The sequence below is a fragment of the Callospermophilus lateralis genome, chromosome 10, assembly GCF_048772815.1.
Source record: "Callospermophilus lateralis isolate mCalLat2 chromosome 10, mCalLat2.hap1, whole genome shotgun sequence".
In the NCBI taxonomy this organism is placed as follows: Eukaryota; Metazoa; Chordata; class Mammalia; order Rodentia; family Sciuridae; genus Callospermophilus; species Callospermophilus lateralis.
Window position 1 is genome coordinate 112,398,641 of NC_135314.1, and position 24,269 is coordinate 112,422,909.

Below are 24,269 nucleotides of genomic sequence, written 5' to 3' on the forward strand. Positions count from 1 at the left end.
GTCATCTTATAGTGTCATGGTGAGGGCAAGATCAGAGATGTGCTCTGTGTGGCTTCAGTGCGTAGTGCCGTGGTGGCCAGCTCACAGGAGATTTTTTAATTGCTTTGTTGATGACCGCAGTGCGGGTTTGGGCATGCCTAACTGACTCGGGCAGCCTGTGGGCTTGACAGGTACAGAAGTGAGATGCTCTGGCTCATGACTCCTTCCCAGGCTCTTCTGCCTGTTCACACCAGGTTGGCAACACTGCGAGTCTTAGTTTCATCCTTGACTTCACAGTTTCTGGAGTGATGGTCCTTTCACAGATGAGGAAACCGAGACTTAGAAAAACCACCTTTCTACCTTACCCCTAGGCTGTATTGGTGGATTTGAGGTTTGAACCCAAGTCAACAGAACGCATTGGACTACATATTAGTGCCTGCTGGGAGCCATCAGCCAAGTAGGTATGACAATTTCCTTGCCAGCGTACCTCCATGTTTCTTTAGTGGAAGGACTCATGGAAATAGGACATTTTGCAGCGACATTGCCTGTAAGGTAACCTTGCTCAAGGACCAGGGCGGATCCGAGTTTAGGGCGTTCCCCGTTTAGAATAGGGCGTATCCTGCTGCCTGAGTTCCCCTTGAGTTCTCACGGGATTCAGAGTATTTTTGGGAGACAGAAGCCCAGTGGCGTGGATTTGGGCAGAGAACGTGGATTTCCCCAGAACGTGTTTGTAGAAGGCCGGTGTGAGTTCGGGAATGAAGAGTTGCTGTTTGAATCTACAAAGCTGTGAGTAGCTCGTGATTTGTGCCCAGCCAGACTGCAGCAAGTGCCTGATTCATAAAACCAAAGTTAATGTCTTAATATGACACAGTGTTAATGCTACCTGTTATCTTAACCCTGGGTAACCGCCTGCAAAATTATAATCGCGTCAATTTTTTAAAACATTTTTTGGTTTGGTCAGAGAAAGCGTTTGTATAAAAGGTGAGAAGAAGGCATTATTCATTCAGTCTTTTACACCTCCTTTTAAAAACACACACCACCTTTATTATATTACCTCTGAATTTTGATTTTAATTTAATACACATAAGGAAACCCTAGCAAATAACAGGCTCAAAAGACTCAAACAACTCAGCAAAAAAGGCATCAAATAAAAATTATGTATGGTACATCAATCATTCTTATTTCTCCCATAAATCTTGAAAACAAAAAAAATCAGCTCCTTGTATTTCATTTGCTTTCCTCCTTTGAATTAAGGAAAGCTTCCAAAGATACATTGTATGTACAGAGAGGGCACATGGCGAACACCGCCTTGGCACCTTTTATACTCTTCAGGAAAGAATCTGCAAAATTGGCTTTGATCCCTGTTCTTAAATTTAAGAGGAGCTCATTTGCAAGACTTATAAATAGAATTTGTTAAGTGACCAAACCATTTTTTTTTTATTTGAAAATAACAAACTTCTACCTTGAACTGAGCTGGCTGGAAAGGGGAGGGGGTCACCCTGCCCCACCACCCCCAGGCTTTGGTGGAGGAAGCAGAAGGGCATGAGCAACGCAGGGAAGAGGAGGCTAACGGAGGATCGTCCACCTGCTGCAGGGTGGGCAGTGCCCTCAGGCCTGCTAAACTGGTCCATCTCCCTAGGGGGCAGAAAAGGTGAATCTGTTATGATGTCCTCTTAAAATTCCTCTCCCCTCCACCCCTCTCCCCTCCCGACGGATCACTCCTGTCCTTCGTAGTGGTCTAGCAAATGTTTCCTGGACTTTCCTTTGTCTCAGAGCTTCAATTTGTGACTTACCTGGGTTTGGATTATAGGAATGGAAAATCCATTTTATTTTGCCTCATTAGGCACAATTCTGTAGAAGACACTGAGAAAAGTGCTGTGTTGGACACCACAGGGCTACATGGGAGCGCTGGGATTCGAACCCAGGAGGTGGAACCCCAAGGCTACTTTCCCTTCCTGGAAGCTCAGCTGCCTTCCTGCCCCTGACGGAGGCTTCTGCATAGTGATCAGCCCGTGGGAGGCATGGAGCAGCCTGAGGAGCTAGGTGTCAGTGTCCATGTTTTACACACAAACAGAGGGCAACTGATATGGCTAAGACCATGCAGCTGGCATCCCATCAGGTCTCAGAGCCTGCGTTTTAAGGCTGGTGCCCATCCATCGCCATGTTGAGGACTTGGCTAGGCTCGGGAAGCTCTGACTAGGTCCTTTCTGCCCTGATGGATAGAGGTAGATGGGTACACTTCCATGAGTTAGGCAACTGGGGTAACTGAGACCCTGAAAAAATCAGTCGGCTTACTTCAGCCACTCCATTGGTAAGTGTGGCATGGGGCCAGAGCAGAACTTTACAAGCTATTCCCCTGGGGTGGGAATGCTGGCACTTGGCGAGATGCGGTCAGAAATCCTCAGCATTCGGAATTTAAACTCTGTGGCCCTTGTGCACTGAAATGCTTAGTGCTGAAGTTTCACAATGCCTGCAAATTACTTTCCAAGAGGTCAGAAAGGCAGAGGGGGAGCAAATGCCAGCCACATAGGGTAGAGGTGGGGTGCCCAGATGTGCCCTGTGCTGGGGACTGAGGGATCTCCATTACTGAGCCACATCCTCAGCCCTTTTTGTGATGAGACAAGGTCTTGCAAGATTGCTGAGGCCAGCCTTGAACTTGTGATCTCCTGCCTCAGCCTCACAAGTAGCTGGGATTACAGATGTCATTACCCTGCCTGGCTGTTCCTTTGACTTTTATGTAGACTACAAAGTGAAAGGTGGGAGTGGGGGAAGAGTGAGAAAAGGAAGGAAGCAAAGAAGGCAATTCTGACAGTGTGCTTTCTCTTGGTGACTCTGCAGTGTCCCTGCATCGACAGCCACAGAGCCATATCCCGTCTTTCACCTATCAGGTAATCAGTAGTTGTGGTCAACAGAACATGGTGCCTGAACCTCACTGAAGAGAACCAATGTACCAGCACCTGGGGATATGTTTTTAAGTCAACAGGAAATAATTAGATTTATAAAGTCCTACCATCCACTCAAAGAGAAATCATATTTTGGATAAATCTTCCAAAGAAAATTTCCTGCCTGGCTAAACTATGACTGTTAGCTGATTCTGCAAGCATTGATTCGTTTTTGATAAATTATAATATTTAAATATTCCATATCCCTACTTGCTGTCATAAAAATACTAGTAACGGTTGCCAGCTAATAATTCCCCCATTCCCAATTATGTTTGAAGATTAAAAAAAATTAAATTACAACAAAATAGAATTAAAATTTTATAGAACAAAAATCCAATAGTCAGTGAAATCCATTTGTGATACAAATTCATGATGTGATACAAATCACATCAGAAGACAGGTCGTGCCCTGGTGGGTACTATGCATTTCACTTTTGGTTTCAGAGACTATATTTTCTATATTCTAAGAGCAATGTGTGATCATTTAAATTTTTTTGAATATCATAGGCTAGGGGGAAGAAACAAAAATCCATCTTCAAACCCAGAAGGAGCTAGAACTTAACATTTTGATGACATTTCTTCTCGAGGCATTTTTATTTTTGTCTATCATTGTGGTTTCCTTTTCTTATTTTTTGAAATTGTATTCTATGTACAATTTTTGTATCCTGCTTTGTTCAAATGATACTACCTTATTAGCATATTCAGTATTATTAAAATTTGGGGGGGGGGGAAAGATTCGTTTATGTTGTGGAAATTAAAAAATAAATAAAGACACGGGGAGAATATAAAAAATTATGTAGGCTTATGTGATGGAAAGACTGGAGGTGACTGGGTGGACAGAAGACAGGTGCCGGGAGGAACACTTTCCCACTGAGTATATTTATATATTTCTGTAAATTGTCTGTATGTATATATGCATATTTAATTTTGAACTATGTGCATATGATGCTTAGTAAAATGTAAATAAAGTGATTTGAATGATTTAAGGCCTTGGCATATTGTATAATTCTCCAGTGAGGGAGCTCATGAGTTCTATATTTTTTTCTCATGCATTGATCTGCGTGCTTTTGAATACATCTGTGCATGGGTGTGTGTGAGTGAATAATTGCCTGATCTGATTTGGTCACTAGTTCAAACAATCAGACTATCTTAATGTCCACAAGCTTATTTTTATATTTTGTGGTTGAAATTTTATGAGGATGTTTAGAGACTAAATCTTGAGAGATTTCCACTTTTTTCCCCTTTTTCTATGGGAATGGCTTCTCTTTTCTATACCAGAGATCACATCAGAAGACAGGCCGTGCCCTAGTGGGTACTATGCACCTGAGGACCTAAAGAGGTCTTGGGCCAGACCATGAAGGACCACAGCTGACACTGTGCCCACAGGACAAGGACTCGTCCCCTGTGGGCCCTCACCTGAACGTCTCTGTGAAGTTTACATGTGGATGGGGTCCTTGGTCTCCAGGCCAACTGGAGACAAGGCTGAAAGCTGTGGCCACTGTGCATCTGGGCATGTCAACTCAGAGTCCCTACCACCCCTGCGTCCCACAGCTGGCAGTGGAGCCTGGACTTCCCTGTGGACCCCACACTGACCATCCCTCATCCTGATGGTGCTGGTGCCTGGCTGGGTCCCCTGCAAGCAGGGAAGTGGGGCTAGAGACTGGGACCTACCCCACCGCAGCACTGGCAGTCTCCACAGAGTGTCCCCAGGAGGCCGTTGATCGCCTGGATAGCACAGAGAATCATCTGGATTCCTCCGATCACCAGCAGGATGGAGAAGAGGGTCAGATTCCAGGAGACCACATTGGCAGGCTCCTGGCACTTGCTCCACAGGGCTTGGTCACTGAGATAATCCCTGCAGGTGACGGGGTCGGGAAGGTGGAAGGAGACATTTGTTAAATACGGAGTCATCCCCTAGACTGGGAGGTCTACATAAAGATTTTTCTTGTGCAGTACTTCCCGTCTGGAGCTGGGGGGGTGTGGCTTGGTGGCAGAGCACTTACCTAGCATGTACCAGGCCACAGGTTCCAGCCCAGCACCACAAAAACAAGACAAGACAAAACCTTTCCATCCAAAACAAGTTCCATGAGAAAAATACACAAATAAATTAATGAAACAACCCCAAACTAACACTTTGAGTGCATCCTATGTGCCAGATCATGTTCTAAATGTTTTGCACATATTCTCTCATTTATTCCTCACAGAAACCTATGATTCTTTCCTTCCAGACCACAAATAAGGAAACTGAGGCACAGAGAGTTTAAGTGGCTTATCCCAGGTCACACAGCTACTAAGCAACAGAGCAATATTTGTGACAGGGCAGAAAACCAAAAACACGTCAGAGTTAGAATTGCACAAATTTTGACAGCCTTTTTAGCAGTACCATCATTCGAGACATTTTGACTTTTGACAAATTATCTGTTAAACTTAGCGGAGATCTAAAACCATGTAAAATACAAATGTCATATCAACTAAAGGGAAGAGTCTGATTGTGACCAAATTGTGAATTTGACTCAACATGTAGGAATTCCATGTGAAAAAATGCTTCATCATCTTTAAAAGTTAGAAGTAATCTACTACCTTAATACATATAATTTGCATAAACTTTGAATTAAGAGAAACTGCTGTATATACATATACTGCAATTTCTCATATTCACATCTATACTGTGTGTCTCTGTGTGTGTGTGTGTGTGTGTGTGTGTGTGTGTGTAGAGGGGGGGTGGAGGGTGGGGGCCAGTTCATTGTCATACGCAGGGCCTTATGTCTTGCAGAGGAGAGGTGAATCTGCTGTGCTCCTCAGAAGACAAGAAAGAGCAAAGTGGGCAGATGCTTTTGGATTATTAAGATTCTGTCTCACATTCCTACAGCCACAGATCCACCCCTCTCCTTTCTATTTCCTCCACCCTCTGGACCTCTGTGAGAAACTCTCTAGCTACCAAGTTAGCACTCATCTTATTGCTCCAGATCTTTATTGTTATTGTTCTTGTTATTGGTTTTGGGGGTTGAACCCAGGGGCTCTCTCCCACTGAACTCATTCTCAAGAGCTTTTTATTTTGTATTTCGGACAGGTTCTCCCTAAGCTTCCGAGGATGGACTTGACCTTGCTGTCCTCCCCTGGCCTCAGTCTCTGGAGTGGCTGGGATTACAGGTGCCACTGTGCCCAGCTACCTAGATCTTCATGACCTCTGTGTCCCAGAAATTCTCAGGTGCACCAGTACACATTTATTTAATACATTATGATTTTAGAAACTCTTACAAATGATGGGAGATGTCCTGGGGTTGAACAAAGGTGAAGAAATGAAGGAACGAGTGCTTCACTCTTGATTCAGAAGCAAAGCTGTTTATACCCTTGACTCAGTTTCCCTAAGTGGCCTGTTCTAGTGGGTTACCTGCCGTGGGGCCTCATCCTTACCTGTAGAACGGGAGCCACTTAGTCTACCACATCTTAGTGTTACTGTATTACATAAGCTAATATGAGTAGCGTGCTCAGGACATGCACAGAGTAAGTGCTTGCTGAATACCTGTACCGTCAGTCATGTTCTCACTTGATCCACACAGTCTAAGGAAAAGAGCCTGCATTTTGGAAATTTGCTGTTTTACATCAAACGTCCATCTTTCTGTGTCACTTGTTTCTTACACGCAATCCTTGCTATCTTTACAATTTTGGGTTTGATGATTATAAAAGTTGGTAAAGATAGGGTATTTTTCAGACACGCTGATTTATATAAAGAAAAATGACAAAATCCTGGAATTTGCAGGGAAATGGATGGCACTAGAGCAGATTATGCTAAGTGAAGCTAGCCAATCCCTAAAAAACAAATGCCAAATGTCTTCTTTGATATAATGAGAGCAACTAAGAACAGAGCAGGAAGGAAGAGCAGGAGGAAAAGATTAACATTTAACAGAGATATGAGGTGGGAGGGAAAGGGAGAGAAAAGGGAAATTGCATGGAAATGGAAGGGGAGACCCTCATTGTTATACAAAATTACATATAAGAGGCTGTGAGGGGAATGGGAAAAAAAACAAGGAGAGAAATGAATTACAGTAGATGGGGTAGAGAGAGAAGATGGGAGGGGAGGGGAGGGGGGATAGTAGAGGATAGGAAAGGTAGCAGAATACAACAGTTACTAGTATGGCATAATGTAAAAATGTGGATGTGTAACCGATGTGATTCTGCAATCTGTATTTGGGGTAAAAATGGGAGTTCATAACTCACTTGAATCTAATGTATGAAATATGATATGTCAAGAGCTTTGTAATGTTTTGAACAACTAATAAAAAAAAAGAAAGAAAACAGACTTAGAGGCAGTTTGTCCAGAGATGGGGCGACAGCGCCGCCTGGTGATGAGATTGGTAAAATACTCTGGGAATGAGGAAACTAGGAATAATCTGGATGCCTGAAGAATCCAGTTGCACTCCAGCTGCTCCCAAATGGCCACTGTTAGCCATCTTCAGACCCTTCTCCACTCACAACTCTCAAATCTGAGGGTGTAGGAGACCCTGACCAAAGAAGGTTACAGGCACGCACAGCGTGCTCCCAAGCCCAGGGTGGGAGGGGTCCTGGGTTCTTCGTGGACCTGGTAGTTGACATGTCTCTACTTTCTGTGAGGCGGGGAGAGCTGAGGCAGTGTCAATCCACTTAACTGGTGGTTTTCTTTTTTTGCTTTGTTTTGTTTTTTGCTTTTGGTACCAGGGATTCAATCAGGGGCACTTAACCATTGAGCCACATCCCAGGCCTATTTGTTTGTTTGTTTAGAGACAGGGTCTTCAAAGTTGCTTAGGGTCTCACTACATTGCTGAAGCTGGCTTTGAATTTGCAATCCTCCTGCCTCAGCCTCCTGTGACTCAGTGTCCATCCTTTCAGGGATTACGGGGGTGCGCCATCAGGCCCAGCTTAACTGGTATTTTAAAGCACCTGGTTATCACGAGGGGCATTCCCACCCGAACCACAATAATCCCACCAACTTGGGAGCAGAAATCTATGGTTTATACAAGTCTCTTTGCTCTAGGACTAGAAACCCTCAAGGGCAGAGACCATGTCCCCCCAACTCTGTCCCCAGGTCCAGCACAGTGAGTATTCAACACACAGCAGCCCTCGTTCACTGGGTCTTGACCAGGGACTGAGCACTGGGCCATTTGCTTTATATCATCCTTCCTAACCCTACAAAGATGGGCTTCTGGAAAAGCGCCTGGCAAAGAGCAGCCCTCAGTAAATATTTCCTGAGTGAACGGATGTATATCCATTTTGCAAATTGAGAAGTTGAAACTTGTAACTGGAAGTAGCTGGATTTGATCTGAGGTCTAATTTCAAAGCCAGTGCCCTTATACAAATTGTACTCAAGTAGTTATATCCCTTTAGAACATTTGAAATGTGATTTCTTTGTGAAATTTTCTTTATGCTATCTGTAATAATATGCCAGCCAAGGTTTACTGTGTCATCGTAGAGATGAGTCTCTTTGAACCTTCCTGTGTCTGGCTGAAAGGATTGACACTGAGTCACAAAATCATTAGAAAAGTGTAACACTTTAGAAAGTTCTAATGCACATGAATGAATTCCGTTCCAAAAATTCATAAAAATGAAGAACACCCGTGGGATGTCAAAAATGCAGTGGGCATTGTGCTTTACGTGCATCTTGCTGTTTTATTTCCACCTGAAGCTGTGAGGCAGAATGTTGCTGCCACCTCTATCTCGCCACTGAGGAGTCTGAGTTTGCAGGGCCCAAGATCCCACTGCTGGTGCATGGAAGAGTTGTGCCTGGCTCTTAAGTTGGCTTCGGGCAAAACGGGTTGCTAACATCTGTGATGCTCTTTCAGCTGTGTGAACACTGCGTGTGCTTGCAATGCAATCGCACCCTACCCAGGAGACTTTCAGCCTCAGGAATGTCTTCTTGAACAGTTCATGGGGCTTCTTGCTAATAAGTCATCTTAAAGAGCAAATGCAGATGGTTCCTGGCTGGGAGTCCAGGTGGAGGGTTTAATTATTTTCAGTTCTGGGTGTCAGTGCCCCAGCCACTCAGTGTCAGTGCCCCAGCCACTCAGTTACTCGTGGCTTCTCAGGGGTCAGCTCTTGCCCAGGGAACGGGAGGTGCCCTGCTCACTGGCTGCTCCCCTTCCCCACCACTGAACTTCCTTGGCTTCCCAACCTTGGCTGACCCAACATGCTGGGCAAGGTGCTGCCCTTCCACAGCTCTGGATCAGGGGTAGGGTGGCAACTGTCTCAGTACAGAAGCCTTTGGGTAGGAGGAGGCTCTACTCCAGAGGAAATAAATAGCTTGCCTCAAAATACCCCAGGTTTCCTTTTCCTTCCAGAATGCTTCTTTTAAATTTTTCTTTTTCTTTTTGCAGGGGGTTGAACCCAAGGATGCTCTACCATTGAGCTTCATCCAGCCCTTTTTGTTTTTTATTTGGAGACAGGCAGGGGGTCTCACTGAGTTGCTTAGGGCCTCACTAAGTTGCTGAAGCTAGTTTTAATTTGCAATCCTCCTGCCTCAGCCTCCCGAATTGCTAGAGTTGACTGTACCTGGTGTAGAATGCTTCTTAATATGGTTCTCATGATGGATAAAGTTAATTAACTCTGCTTCTTTAATATTTTCACCAACACGCATTTCTGAGGAAAACAGTGCTAAATTCTATGGTATTAAAGAGCCCTGGATTTCATGCCCAAGTTGGAAATCTCAGCATTTGCCTAGATAACCTTTCCCCTTCCTCACACCTAATGCTGGGCAAGCCCATCTCTGACAGTCTCTGAAATTTGCCCCAATTCTGTAGCCTTGGAGAAGCTCAGAACCTCACCTGGATCATCACTTCGGCCCCCGCCTCTCTCCCCGTCCTCAGTGACAGAGCTCTTCCATTCATTCTCCACATCAACGTCACCAATGTCATTATTCCAAACTCCCAAGTGGCCACCTCACAACCTTCTTGACGTTCTCTGCTCTCCTCTGACATCCCCAAGTTACAGCCTGCCTCAGTCAAGTGTCCAGCCTGCCTCAGTCAATGGTGCCCCTTCTGTTCCTCCCCCCCATATTGCCCTGAGCTTCAGGTCACAGCATCCTGACATCTGATCCCCTGAGCCCCGAGGCCCACGCCTGCCTCCCTTCCCTGTGGGGAAGGCAAACTCAGGCTCATCCTCCCAAACCAGCCATGTTCCCTCCTCAGGGTTCCACTACTTTCCACATTGACAAGCTCTGTCCCCTGTTGCCCCTGCAACTAACTATGTGCTCCTGGGACTGCGCCTCATCTGTCCTTCCTCACTCCATGTTCTGATGGGCTTCGGCACTAAGTCAGGTACTGAAGCTGTGCAGCCAAAACATTTCTTCTCCTGGTTCCTAGCTGAGGGACCCTTGCGGGGATTAGCCTCTTTGAACTTCATTTTTTCCTCGGGGGTAAGAATTCTCAGGTTTGACAGGAAGATTGAGATAATGCACCCATGCTTGGCAATTATCACTGGGAATAAAAGAAGGAGGAGGAGGAGGAAGAGGGGAAGAAAAAATAAAAGAAGAAGGAGGAGGAGGGGGGAAGGAGAAGGAGGAGGAGGAGGGGGAAGGAGGAGGAGGAGGAGAGGGAGAGGAAGAGGAAGGAGAACAGGAGGAGCCTGTCACCCTGCATCATACTATGCTGCTGTCTGGTGGTGGGAGGGGTGACAGCTGTCTGGAGTCTGTCCTTTCTGCTCACAGTGGTTTGCTCAGCAGCTGTAACCATGGCTGTGATGCCCCTGTGCTGGGGATCTGGTGGGGACACGAGTCTAGTTTGGCCAGGAAAAGTGAAGCCAGAGCACATGAGCGTTGCCAGAGGGAATCTCAGCAAAGAGCAGAAAGCATGATCAGCATTGAGTTGTGTTTTAGAAAAAAGCCAGGTGACTCCGGGCGAGAAAATCAGAAGTCCAGCTGCAGTCATTTAGAAGCCATGTTCCCTCGAGCTGGTCACCAGGCCTCAGCTACCTTCCTCTGAGAGAAGGCTACAAATCTCATTGGATGAGGATCAAATGACACATTGTGAGTGACTCGATTTTGCTACCTAAACACCAGCAAGCAATAGAGGATTAATTCCTGTGATAAGAAACTCCTCATGAGTCACAGGGTAGACCTGGAACCAGCCATATCATCAAACCAAAAAGGAATGTGCTATGCATCCAGGTCTCTGAAGAGAGGAAACAGGAGGCCAGGATGAAATGAGGTGCTGTAGGTGGCAGAGGGGTGTAGCCAGATGCCATCTGCCGGGCTCCCACCCTGCAAAGAGCCTTCCTGTGGCCATAGTGGCACATGTCACATGTTAAACAGATTGTTCAATTATAGGCAGCCTGGGTATGGTGAAAGCCTCTGAGCCCAGTTGGTGAGAAATCCTTCTTGTTTTCTATGGTAAGGTCTGCAACGGAAATCGCTACTGGGTATTGATATTATTGATTGCATTGTGGTAATGCTAGTTCACATCTGGGAGCAAGTAGTGATACCATAAATCTCCTCCCCTCGGGCCAACTGAGGTGTTTTCTTTCAGTTATCTCTCCCTGTGTCTGTCAGAGGGGAGACTCGGTGCAGCCTCTCCCTACCCCACAGTGTCATTGCCTGACATCTGGGTAACAAGGACCATGTGGTTTGGCGAGCCGTCTCTCCCTGTTGGTCCACCTGACCCAGCCCTTGAACTGACCTGTGGGCATTGCCAGGTGAGCCTTACCCATTGTGGAAGGGGTAGCCCCACGTGTTATTGGACATGAGACAGTTAGGACCCTTGTTGATCGAGATGGCTGAGATGACAAACGAGTAGCCAGCACCCAAGAATCCAATCACAGCAAATATGGTCGAGGTGAACATCTGGAAGAGAAGAAGAGACACAGTCAAGCTCTTGTGGGTACAGAGAATGATGCTCAGCAAACTCACCCCACCTGTTGAGCATGGTGACCCAGGAAAGCTATGGCTTCTATGTTCTTCCAAATAGTTTTATAGGTCAGAGATTAATTAGTCTAGATTGCATTAGCGTCTTTTCTTTTTCAGTGATAAAATCCAAATAAAATTTCAGTATGGGAGCAGCCCAGGCAATCCTGGAGCCCATTCAAGCTAACTCCCACTTAAAGATGAAAAACTCAGGCCTGGAGACATTAAGAGTGTTTGCAATGTCCATTCTATATGGTAGTTAGCAGCAATATGGAAACATACACGATTTTGGAAATGAAGAAAGAAAATGATCACTTCTGTTGCTTTAGAAACAAAACACAAGAGTTTGAACATCAGGAGAGTGAGTCTCAAATCTTAGCCTTGCTATTTTCTGCTGGGTGAAGACTATGAAGGTATCCTCAGAGTCCTGCTTTCTCATCTGTAAAATGGGCATGTTAGAGCCAACCATAAAGCTCTACTGTGAACATTAGTTGTAGGAACCTGAGTTAAATCCAGCCCCATCCCTTCCCCCATCTTTTTATTATTAATATTGATGTTATAGTATATGTTTGGGGAGCTAGGGCATGTAGGGGTGGAGAGAAACTGTGCCTGGGCAATTGGAATTTCATAGTAACAGAACTCATACTTCAGCTACTGTTGGTTCCATTTGAATGCATTTGACGGGGAGGTACCAGGGACTGAACTCAGGGGCACTTGACCACTAAGCCACATCCCCAGCTCTATTCTGTATTTTATTTAGAGACAGGGTTTCACTGGATTACTTAGTGCCTCACCTTTGCTGAGTCTGGTTTTGAACTCATGATCCTCCTGCCTCAGCTTCCCCTGCTGCTGGGATTACAGGCATGTGCCACCGTGCCTGGCTTATGCATGCATTTTGGATGCAATTTGGCAAGCCTGAGCTCTGGCCTTGCCTGCCTTATGAAGCCTGGTGTGACTCCCATAGCGCTGACCATTCTGCCCAGTGTACACTGGATCATGCAAACTTGTGTCAGAGCACAGGCTTAGGGGACATTAATGGACACACATGAGGCCCTTGGAGCCATGACAGTGAGTCCTATGGAGATGGATGTTCACACTACACCACCCTGGGCAGGGTTTTCTCCATGAGAGTTTATCTACAGCCCTGGAGAACGGCTCAACAGATCTTTTCAATGACTAAGGCTTCATGTGACTCATTTGACAAGATTTCCCCCCTAGTTTTTATGCCTAGGATATGTTAAATACACTTTCACCACCAAAACCAGCTATGAGCTCCATCTAGGTTAGAATGAAAATTTTGGTCCATTCATGTTAGAACAGGCAATCTCTTTCCAAGAGGAATAATTTGGGGAACTTTCTGGATGATGTGCAGTTAAATTGATTTCACTCCTGTTGGACTTTGAGGGCATTTATTGCTAATGTATGTGATCTCCAAGGGAAGGTGTGCTCTTGCTCTGGGATTAAGGGAAGACCCCAGCTCTGCGTGATCCTGCTGAAGGAAGGAGTAGCTTGAGTCCTTATTCCATCTGCCTCTGATACTTCATTTTCGAACAAGTCCTTCATGGAGAAGACAGGAGTCAGAAACTCCATCAATGTTAGATGGTAACATTATTTAAGCTTTTTTGTTAACATATATTTGCTCAATATTCTAGGGAGGGTGACTTTGCAATTTCTAGTTCAGGACTATAGTTTTAAACCTTTTAAAATACATTCTAAAATGAGCATGCTTAGTGTTTAAAATTGTGGGGATTATTAACAAGTAATTATTATTCCCCTGAAAGAGGAATTCCAGCATACCACCTTCAACTTTTGGGAATTGACATTTATGACAAAATTTCAAAGGGCAGCTTCAGACATGGATGGAAAAATGATGTCCAAACTTAAATGAAAGGAAGAAGTGATGTTGGAAATTCTTGATGGTCCCAAGAGTATCTTCAGTATTAGCAAAAGTTGATGTCAGAGAGACGTGAAAGCCCTTAAAAATAACTGAGAGTTATTTTTAAAACATCAGAGTTCAAGAGTGTTATATTAAAATTGTTTTATATTTTATAAGCATGTGACTTAAAATACATGTCTGTGGCTGAAAGTTTATATATGAATGTCGGTAAACAGCTTTTGAAAACTTCTCTGTGGGAAGTCTCTTTATGGGAAAATAAGGGATGGTCTTATACTCAGTTTTGCCTTCCACGACGGTACTTGTGGTAATTTGCAGAGTCCTCCAGTCTCATCGGAGTCCTGGAAGCTTCTCTGTGAGTCCCTGCGAGAACACACTTTGAGATATGTGGTTCCTAGTGAGAGCTCATCTGGCTGGGTTTCTGTCTCTGGTCCACCTCCTGCTCCAACCCAAATTGCTCTTCAGTTAGATCCCAGCTGCTGTGACTGCAGGGAGAGCCAGAATATCCCAACAAGTGATCTTAGGCTCAGAGCAAGGGTTTCAGAGGTCTAGAAACAGTGCTGACATGTGGCAGGCTGGGTTGTCTTCATGACAGATGGGTGGTCTCACAGAAAAACAGGTTCCATGAAGGAAGGGTCCCTCACTTCTTGAAACTGGCCAACAGTATTAAAAAGTCAGCATCTCTACTAAGTAGATGGTTAAATACACTTAACATTATATTTTAATAAGAGGGTTGACCTAAAAAGCCATCCAGTGCAACCATCCTACGGTCCAGCTGATAAGAGCAGCTCCGTCCCACAGCAGCCTGGTGTGCATGACCTCAGACCGTCCTCTCACACACCTGTGAGTGGGTGTCCTCATCTACATTCTCCAGTGAGAAACTGAGACCCCAGAAACTAAGACAATGGCAAAGAGGCAGATATGGGATCAGCACATGGCCCTGGCTTCCCAAGACCACACCCCTGATTTGTGGCTTCTCAAGTCACATCTAGGAGGCACCAAGTCTTATTAAGAACACAGATCTTCTCCCAGCCCAGGGCCCTCGACCCTCTGCCCCTTCACACACACATACACATCACACACACACACACACACACACACACACACACACACACATACCACACCACACACACACCACACCACACACAACACAACACACCATACCACATACACCATACACACACACCATACACACACACACACCACTCACACGGTGCCACATATCACATACCACACACACACCTAATACAGACCACACAGACACCACACACAACACACCTAACACCACACACACACTGCATGCATGCACAACACACACCACATACACACGCACACACCCACACAGAGAGCCACTAGCTCTGGATTCTGTTATTTGCAAGTTTCCCTGTGAATGACACTGGTGTTCTCACAGAAATAAAACAACATATTAAAAAAAAATACAGCCTTGGGCTAACTCGACTTCCTCATGTTGGGTTCCAACTCTTGCAGAGACCAGATGCCATGAGGATGAGGGCCATAGGCCGGTCTAAACTGCTACCACGAGAGAGGACACTGTGCTCCCAGAAAGACAGTGAGGTCTCTGAGGAGGCCTGTTTCAGCCCCCTCAGCTTCACCACCGTGAACAAGGAAAGGGTGGATGGATCTAGAAGGTTCCCAGAGATGGAACAGCCCAGTTCCACCTCTGTAGCTGGCAGTGAGATGACAACTCTGACTTGGGCTGAACTGGCTACACCAAGGATTTTAGAAAATGCTTCCAAAACATGTCAGTAGGTAGGCACTGGGCAATGCAAAAGCTGAGCAAGTCCAACTAGTCGGAAGGTCAGATTAACATAAAGTATCCACGAGGAGATGATTTTCCCTTTATCATAAGCACCACCAGATCAGCACCATCCAGTGCAAATAGTGTTGACCACCTGGGTAATTTAACATTTCTAGCAACCACCATTAAACTAAAAGGAAATAGGAGAAATTAAGCTTGAGGCTGTATTTTCTTTAACTCTGTATCTCTAAGATATCATCATTTCAACATGCAAACAGCATAAAATCACCAAGATAGTTTACATGCTTCTTTTGGTAGCATTTCTTTGAAATCTTGGTGTGTATTCCACTCAAACAGCATATCTCAATGGAGACCAGCCACATTCATGGTCTCAGTAGCTACATGTGGATAATCTAGAACATTTGAGAAGTTTATTTTTAGTAGTACAGAATTTAAAAATGCATGGATATGGTGCACTGAGTTCTCAAGAGGGGGAACATGCCATGGAGAGAGAATGTGGTGACTCTCAGTTGGATTAATGTTTTATTTCTTAGAAGATGTATCAATAGTTTTCTGTGTCATAATGCTACAAGTGGTATGTTCCATTTTCAATTCAAATTTGAAATCTCACCTTAAAATAAGCAAAATAAACATCCCACACTGAGTTTTCAAAATTTTTCCAAAATGGATGATCCATTCAAAGGAAGGTACACTATACACCTTGTTCCTTTAGGTTATTTCACATTGGAAAATCTGAAGAAATTGCCAAATTCACTACTCATAGATATGGTCAGTCTTAACAGTACCATGGAATAACTTCAATTTATCATGGGATTCTTGCAAAAAAACTAAAAAGAGTTATTTTAATCAAATATAATATGTTAGGATTGACACTCTAAAATTGATACTCCTTAAAGTAGACAAAAGACCTGGGATATCTCTAGAAGGAGAGACCTCTGGGGTTGCCGAATTTGGAGTCAGAAATGGGAGCTTTCTCTACAGTTTTACAGGATAGCTCTTCCTAGTTGGACAAAAAGTGAAGATGAACATTTGCATTCTCATCACCAGCATGGGTGACAGGTTGATAGAGCTGGTTCTTCCCTCATGAAATTGGGAAGCTAATCTTTCTTTTTCCACTTCCTCTTCTGCAAAATAAAACTCAATAACACGATTGCCTTACAGAGGTCATGATGTGCAAGGGGACCTGACCCATATATAGGAGAAATCAAGGGCACACCTCTAGATACTGCTGGGGTGAGGTGGGGTGGGGCTCCTAGGTGGGGCCCAGGACCTTACTGATAGAACCCAGAAATCTCCTTGGCCTATTCCTAAGATTTGGATAATTTCCCATGACATTAGTAAGCACTCAATTCATTCATTATTATCGTTCTATTTTTATAGTCCAATCCTCACAACTCTCGCTTCTCTATAAATACAGAGAGCAAAACTCTGGGAGGAAAAATAGAGGCAAGCACTCTGGTTCTCCAATGGCTGCTCAGTACATATGTTCTGCTCACCGTGAAAGAAACAGGTGTCCAATTCTTGCTGCAAATGCCTCCGTTGAAATGGAAGAGCAGAAGTACCCTCATTCAGATTCCTTCCCATTCACCCTTGCCAGCCCAGGAACTCCCAGTCTGCCAGGCTCGGCATCAGATCCCAGCTCTGTCCCTGCTAGCACTGGGTCTTTATCCATCTCTATGCTTACGTTGGCCAAAACAAATGGAGGGGACAGTGAGGGCAGGGAAGGAAAGAAATGTGGGTGGTATGGAGACTTGGGCTGTGACAAGTGGTGGGGAAACATCTCTGGTGAGCATGGGCATGCCTCCTTGAAAAGTGTTCTAAGAGCTGTACAGAGACCCCCTGCAATATCCTGACCTGGGGATGTGGCTCAGTAATAGAGCGCTTGCCTAGCACGTGAGAGGCACTGGGTTCAATCCTCAGCACCATATAAAAATAAATAAATAAAATAAAGGTATTGTGTCCATCTACAACTAAAAAAAAAGAAGAAGAAGAAAGAAAAATTTAAAAAAATTAAAAATAAAAAAATCAATGTCCTATACTTTCTGCCTCAGTGAGGTGTGGAAAGGGGTGGGGGTGGCATTCAGGAACTTAACTCCCATGAACTTCAGTTCTCTCATTTACGGAACAGGGAATTTATTGCCTAATTCCCAGGGTCATTGCAAGGTTGAATCTGATAAAGTGTGGAAATCCCTTGAAAATTCTCCTAGGCATTCATCGCTTCACTCACCCAACAAGCACTCATGGAGGACCTGTGTGTCCTTGACACCCCAGGCACTTAGTTGGTACTCCCCAACCTTCACACTAATGCTGGTGATGAATTCCCCCCCACCACCACAGTCCTTGCAACAAGTTTATGAGAGGCAGCAATTGACATTGTCTATTTTTGCAGCAGAGGAGTTCAAAACATAGGAGATGAAGAAGAAAAAATAATTCTAAAATTTCTTCTTCTACATAATCTATCCTTCAAAAGCATTGCCTTTTCTAAATCCCCCTCCCACTGGCTGTCTTTCCAAGTAAAAGCTTCTGGGAGTCCCCAGAAGTGCTCTCCCAAGAGGTGTCCCTAGGGGGCACGGGTGAGCTGAGCATGGGAAAAAGTGCTGAGGATGGCCACACATTGCTTCCAGAGGCACCCAGACCTTCCTGCAGAATGGATCAACTACCCCACCCTGCCTGGGAGGGCCCAGAGGGGCCTTATCTGCCTGTTATGGTTTAAGGATGCTGAAATGCCACCTGCTTCCACGTATCTGCATTGTAATCTACTTCCCATCCCACTATTAAAGGCACTCCTTTGAGTCAAGGCCAAGGTCTCCCAAAGGTCCTGATTAAAGCACATGCTTCAACATGAACAAGTTGATAATATTAACTAGCTGTTCCTTTGGGCCTTGAGAGAGCAAAATTTTTAAAGGAGTAGAGGGCAGGAGGCACTGACCAGCCAGGAGCCACCAGGACCCTGTCCTGGGAGGAGGAGACTATCCTGAACACAGACCCAGGGCAGGGCTTTCAAGCCCTCTTGTAAAGTTACCCTCTCTCACTTTTCCTGACCCTCCTTTAGTATGTTCTGTTGAATGAATGCAGACCTCTGGGGTCAGTGCCTTTCTCCTCACAGAACCGCTGGGTCCTTTTCTCAGATTCAGCATGAAGTATGAATTAGGTAATGTGGAGATTCTCCAGCCCAGGGTCCAACTTCATCTCCACAGCCACCAAATCCTGCTTCTCCTATATCCCATCTCCTACTCCTGATTTTACTACCTAAGGAAGAAAATGGTACTGTTGACATCTGTGGAAATTTCCAGAAAGACCTGGCAGGGCTTCTTTTCTTTTTTGGGGGGGTGGGGCGTGCTAGGGATTGAACCCAGGACCTTGTGCATGCAAGGCAAGCACCTGGCAGGGCTTCTTAAACAAAGCTCCACAGAAGACAGGGTCTGCTAAGCACTTGGAGGGCAATGTCCTGAGCACTTTCTCACCTTTGGCATTATAGCCCTGATTAGGCTATGCCTTTTTTCTGACAAAATATCTGCAAATGTCTTTGTTTGGTGCTCTGGAGCATGTGAACTCCAAAACAGGGGCCTGAGCTGTGGTCCAGGACTGGGGCAGGGACCCTACTGCAGCAGCCAGGCTGGGCCTATGGAGCACATCCCTCTGGCCTGGCCATTGCTGGGCCTTAGTGTGGGCCTAGCTTGCCTTGTTAATTTCTTCTTTTTTGAAAACGAAGGTAAGCCATCTATCTCTCTATTTTTTTTTTTAAGTTGGTAGTTAATTAAAATACAAACAAAAATCAAGAGGCCCCTGTGCCAGCTCTCAAGCAAGTGGGGATCTGGGTCCCGGGTGGCAGTGCGGGGCTTGCTTCATGTCTGGCACAGCTGGTCCTTTGGGGCGCTGCCTGGTCCCTGGTGGGTGGCATCCTCAACTTACACCAAGGGGGAGCTCCCGGGGGGGCTAGGGAGCCCCGACAGAGAGTGTGTATTGGCCAGACCAAATAATTCAGACCCTATCAACTCAGCTGTGCTTGTAAAAACACAACTTTTCTGCCTTCCTCTTGGACGTTACATAAATCTAATTAAAACACCCAAGTTTCATGTAATATTTGAACACCATTTCACCTCTTGCTGTGGTTATACCTTTGTTTTATACTGGTGAGTCTTTAGCCTTCTGCCCAGGAATGAAATGTCAGATTTCTAAGTCATGATTATTCTTTCTCTTCATTCAAATTTGTTAATTACTAATTTTTTTTTCTATTTTGCATCTCTAACTTATTCTCCGAAAGTTCACAAGGTATAATGGCATTATATTTCAAGGGGAAAGTGAGTTATATGTTGCTTCCTTTCCTTTATAATTACACATAAATATCTTTATTATATATGACATTTATTATATAATCTATGTGTGTGTGTGATGCTGGGGATTGAACTCAGAGTTGCTTTACCACTGAGCTACATCCCCAGCCTTTTTTTTTTTTTTTTAGTTTGAGACAAGGTCTAGGTTGCCAAGGCTGGCCTAAGAACTTGCTATCCTCCTGCCTTAGTCTTCTAAATTTCCTAAATTGCTAGGATTAAGGGAATGTGCCACCACCAAGCCCAGCTATATCACATAATTATATCAAAGAATTTGTGGCTATTTTTACCTTCTTTATAAGCAATGATTTAAACTGATAAAGTAACAATTATCTGTGCTTATTTGGGACTTACTTACAACACAGAGAAGGTGGAAACATTCTCTTTAAATGAACTGTGATCTTGTGCTGAAAACTCTGTACATATTGCCCCACCTCAGCCCTTCCTGGGTGCTCAATGAATACTATTTATTAAATGGACAAGCAAATCATGATGAGAAAGAAATGTTAAAATGACTGTTTCAGGACAGACAGATACACCTTCAAGAAGGTAGAGTATGAACAGTGCACTATTGGGGTGCCCGGAGCCTCTTAGATAGAACACTGAGCCCCCACCCCAACCTCCAGGCACAGCTCTGGCCTCATTCACTGTGCCAGGCAGCTCCAGCCCCACCTGATGTGTGTTTCCCACGTTCATGTACCTGAAGGCTTAATGTTTTTCTTTAAACCAACTTCTATATTATTCACTTATGCCACTGTCACAAAAGAACAGCCAAATCACTAGCAAGGAGAAACACAGCATCAATAAATTTTAGCTCAATGCTGCTACTTGGAGCCTGAGGCTCCTTCTTCCTTTGCTCAAAGGGCAGATTGTGAAGGGTTAAGAAGAGCAAAGATTTATTTCCATCAAAATGAGATTTTTCTTTTCCTTTATAGAACCGAAAGGATGAAGAAGACTTGCAAAGGGAGTAAGTAACATCCTCTGGGGTTTGGAGCACATCTGACCCCAGGCTTGAGGAATTCTGATCTAGTCCAGCTTCTTCATTTTACAGATAAGCAAAGGGGGTCAGGGCAGTACGGGGCCTTGGCCAACTGCAGAGAGGGGCCGGACCCCACAGATCTACATTCTTTCTCTTCCTCCCTGGAATGTGCATCTCTGATCTCTCTAGCTCACTTACTAAAAGATGGATGGTCACAGGAAACAAGAGAACAAGCAGAAGTCCTGAGGCAGGATCTGGGTGGAAGTGGGGCGGGGTGGGCCTCAGAGTCAGTAAGCCCAGCCGTGGCAAAGATGGGGAATGCAGGGGGCTCGTGGGGAGGGGAAGTTACCTTGCCATCTTTTACCCTGTCCCACATCCCCTTTACCGATGAAGTCAGCAGGCCCAGAGAAGGGAAGTGCATTGCCTGAGGTTTCAGTGACAGAGGGAGAGCTGCACCCTCAGCCTCCCAGCCTGCCTTGGTACATGGCTGCACTGTCCTGGCTCTAACTTCCCTGCTGGGTGGGGAACCCAGAACAGTGTCCATGCCTCTCAGTGTGCAGCCAGTGGGAGGAATCACAGCTCTAGCCCTGCACCAGCTGCCCTCAGAGTCATGACTGGGCACTGCCTACCACAGGGAGCTGCGCCCCCCGGGAGCAGTTCTAGAAACTCACTGCGAAGCGCTTCCCGCAGCCAGCGTTGCCGCAGCAGCCGCAGCAGTCATTGTTCTTGAGGCCCAGGAACACCAGCGCAGGGAAGATCATCTGTAGCAAGACAAGCAGCTCAGAGGCATCCGGGGTTCCAGGGAGCACCCTGCCTACCTGAGGAACGGAGCCCCATCTGCAATGTGGGACCTGGAGGCTCGGGGGGGGGGGGTGCCGAGAAGGGACAGAGTGGCTGTGGGGCAAGTGGTGTGTTGCTGGGGTCCCAGGTGCCCTGAATGACCTCAGTTTCCCCGAGGTGGCACACCCACTCTGGCACCCCGAGTTTTGATTCAGAAGCGGGACTAGGACAAGCTTAAGACACTTACCCTTGACTATCATAAAAAGTGAGCCACCCCAGCCCAATTTACTGGAAACAAAGGGTAAAGCCATCACTGCAGACATCTGTGTCCCTTGGTGGTTTGAAGTCAATCCACTTGTCAGAAAGCACTGTTTGTGACTTAATTCTTTTCAACACCATTTAGTTAGAATAAAGAATTTACGTGGCCCTCAGTTTGATCCATGAAACTCAAATGTCCCACAGAATTGCCAGCCCAATCCCGGGGACAAATCACTTACTAAAGGGACATGTCCCCGTCAGCCCGTAAGACGAGGAGTGTACATTAAAGCACCACCTTTTTGTCCTGCGGTGCTTGGGCTTCCACTAGCTGTCATATAGCTTCCTGTTCCTAAGTACCCAACTGAAAAAGGATAGGCTCTGGGGTCTCCTTTAGGGGGATTTTAAAGTTTCCCTACTTACCAAGACCCCGCTTCCCAGTATTCCTCCAAAATACCAGATCTCCGCAGAAAGATTGTTGTTGTCCTCTATCACTTTTCCTCCAGGGAAGAACAGCAGGACATTAGCCAGAAAGCCAAACAGAGCCAGGGGAATGAGGCTGCCCCCCAAGCACTTGGCACAGCTCCCAGTACACATGCTGGGGAAGCACACTGAGGCTCAGAGATAAAGGCTGGTCGCTGCCCCCTCCACCAGCCTCTTCAAGGCTTTTGCACAGGGTGTCCCAGTGATTGTCCCCAATCCAATCAGTACTTTGGGACGGAGAACGAGATCTCTATGAACCACAGAGCTGCTTTGACGTCCCAACTCTAGCGGGCCCTCGATGACGATGGGCATTTATACATTCTCACGGACCTGAAGTCCTTTTTTTTTTTTCCTGCACCCCCATAAATGAGATTACGTTCAGCTCAATCGTTCAATGGTTTTGCCATGGAGACCAATAGCCTCTGTTAATAATCCACCAGGCAGACAAGACACCCTGTGGCTGTGCTCAGAGAGAGGCTGGAGCAAGCAGCATTTAGAAGCACTGCACCTTCAATCTGACCATGCCCCTGCCAAACAGGAAGATTCCACCAGCTCCCTGCAAATCACTCACATAATCGAGTTACATCCTGGTTAAACTCCTATCTCCTGATACTTAATGTCTGCAGTATGTATTTTGGTCTTTTCCACTGAGAGCCCAGAGAGCAGGGTTACCCCCAAAGAACTGCTGTTTTCCCCAGTATGGAAATCATATAATGGTCTAATTGGATATTGTTGAGCTCAGGCCTGGAGGATTTCTTAAAGGATAAAATCAGAAGAACTGTTTTATTGCCTGATGGCTGTCTTTCGTATGACTCGAGTAGTTAAGTTCTGTGTTCCTCCATTCCCCATGTCATGGAATTAGCATAAAACGGTTTAACTACTTGCTCAGCTGCCTCTTCCATATAGGAATAAAAACCCAGGACCCCAGATGAGCCTGGAGAGATGGGGAGAGGCACCAGTGCTTCCATGGGGGCAGAGAGGACAGATCTGAAGAGCGGGCAGAGTGCATGGGGTGGGGGAGCGGCACGCCCACTGCACATTTTGCCAGCTTTCAACAGTGTGATTCAGCTGCCAGTTTGCTTTGTGTCACTTAGGAAGTCTCTGCCACGCCCAGATCCAGCTCTCCATCGTGCAATGACACTCCCTGGTACCAGTGTGGCGTAGGAGCTGAAGGACATTGGGGTGGAGCAGGCCATCTTGCTGGCTCTTCCCTGTGAGTTGAGAGGTCAGAATTAAGAATAACAGATCGGCTTTCTAGGGAGCCAAAGCTCTGCCAGATAAAAAGCAAGTGACTTCTCATCGTGGCAAGACCTATCCTGTCATGGGAATGACCACTGGCTTCCAGGAAGCAGTGGACTGTGCCCTGTCAAGGCCCCAGGACCACTGCCCAGGCAAGCTGTGGGAAGGGATTCCGAGAGGCGGGACTGGAGGGACCCTGAGGCCCCTCCTAGCCATTCTGTGAGGTGTGCTGCTTGCCCTTTGAAGACACTTGGAGCTCTCAGGGGCAGAGCAGGAAAGAGGAAGGAAAGCAGGGAGAGATCCTGGAGCAGACCTACATGGCAGCTCAGTGCCAGGGCCCCTCAAGGTCCCCGAGGAAGGCATCAGCACTCCTCTGCAGATGAGGCCACTCTGGCTCACAGAGGCTACTGTGAGTAAGGTCCTCCCAGCATAAGAGAAGGAGAAAGACTTTAAATCAAGACTCTGGGTCACCAAACCCAGGCTGTGGTCTCTCTAACAGCATTTCCCCTTTGGAAACAATCAAGCAAATTCACTCTGTCAATAGGAACACTGTGGGAAATGAGTGATGCTTCCTTCGGAACCACAAAAATTAGGATTATTCCTTGTTTTGTTTTTTTGGTACCAGGGATTGAACCCCGGGGCACTTAACCGCTGAGCCACATCCCCATCCCTTTTTTATATTTTATTTAGACACAGGGTCTCACTAATTTGCTTAGGGTCTTGCTAAGTGGCTGAGGCTGGC

At 45.8% G+C, this 24,269-nt stretch overlaps 1 protein-coding gene across 1 annotated transcript; it reads right to left on the bottom strand.

Annotated features, from left to right (window-relative positions):
* Nucleotides 1-4,573: 4,573 nt before the first annotated feature.
* Tm4sf4 (transmembrane 4 L six family member 4) lies at nt 4,574-22,402 on the bottom strand. The gene is made up of 4 exons (XM_076867058.2): nt 22,229-22,402; nt 21,442-21,531; nt 11,590-11,726; nt 4,574-4,775 (listed from the first exon to the last, which is right to left on the bottom strand). Exons 1-4 carry the CDS (start codon nt 22,400-22,402, stop codon nt 4,574-4,576), a joined length of 603 nt encoding a protein of 200 aa, XP_076723173.2.
* Between the last annotated feature and the right edge of the window lie 1,867 nt (nt 22,403-24,269).

What these genes read in the sequence shown, in the direction of transcription:
- Tm4sf4 (XM_076867058.2), bottom strand. Translation starts at nt 22,402, where the DNA reads ATGTGTACTGGGAGCTGTGCCAAGTGCTTGGGGGGCAGCCTCATTCCC. An exon ending in GCTGCGGGAAGCGCTTCGCA is followed by an intron (nt 11,727 to 21,441) that starts GTGAGTTTCTAG and finishes CTTCTCTTCCAG; the next exon opens with ATGTTCACCTCGACCATATT. An exon ending in GGCTACCCCTTCCACAATGG is followed by an intron (nt 4,776 to 11,589) that starts GTAAGGCTCACC and finishes CGTCACCTGCAG; the next exon opens with GGATTATCTCAGTGACCAAG.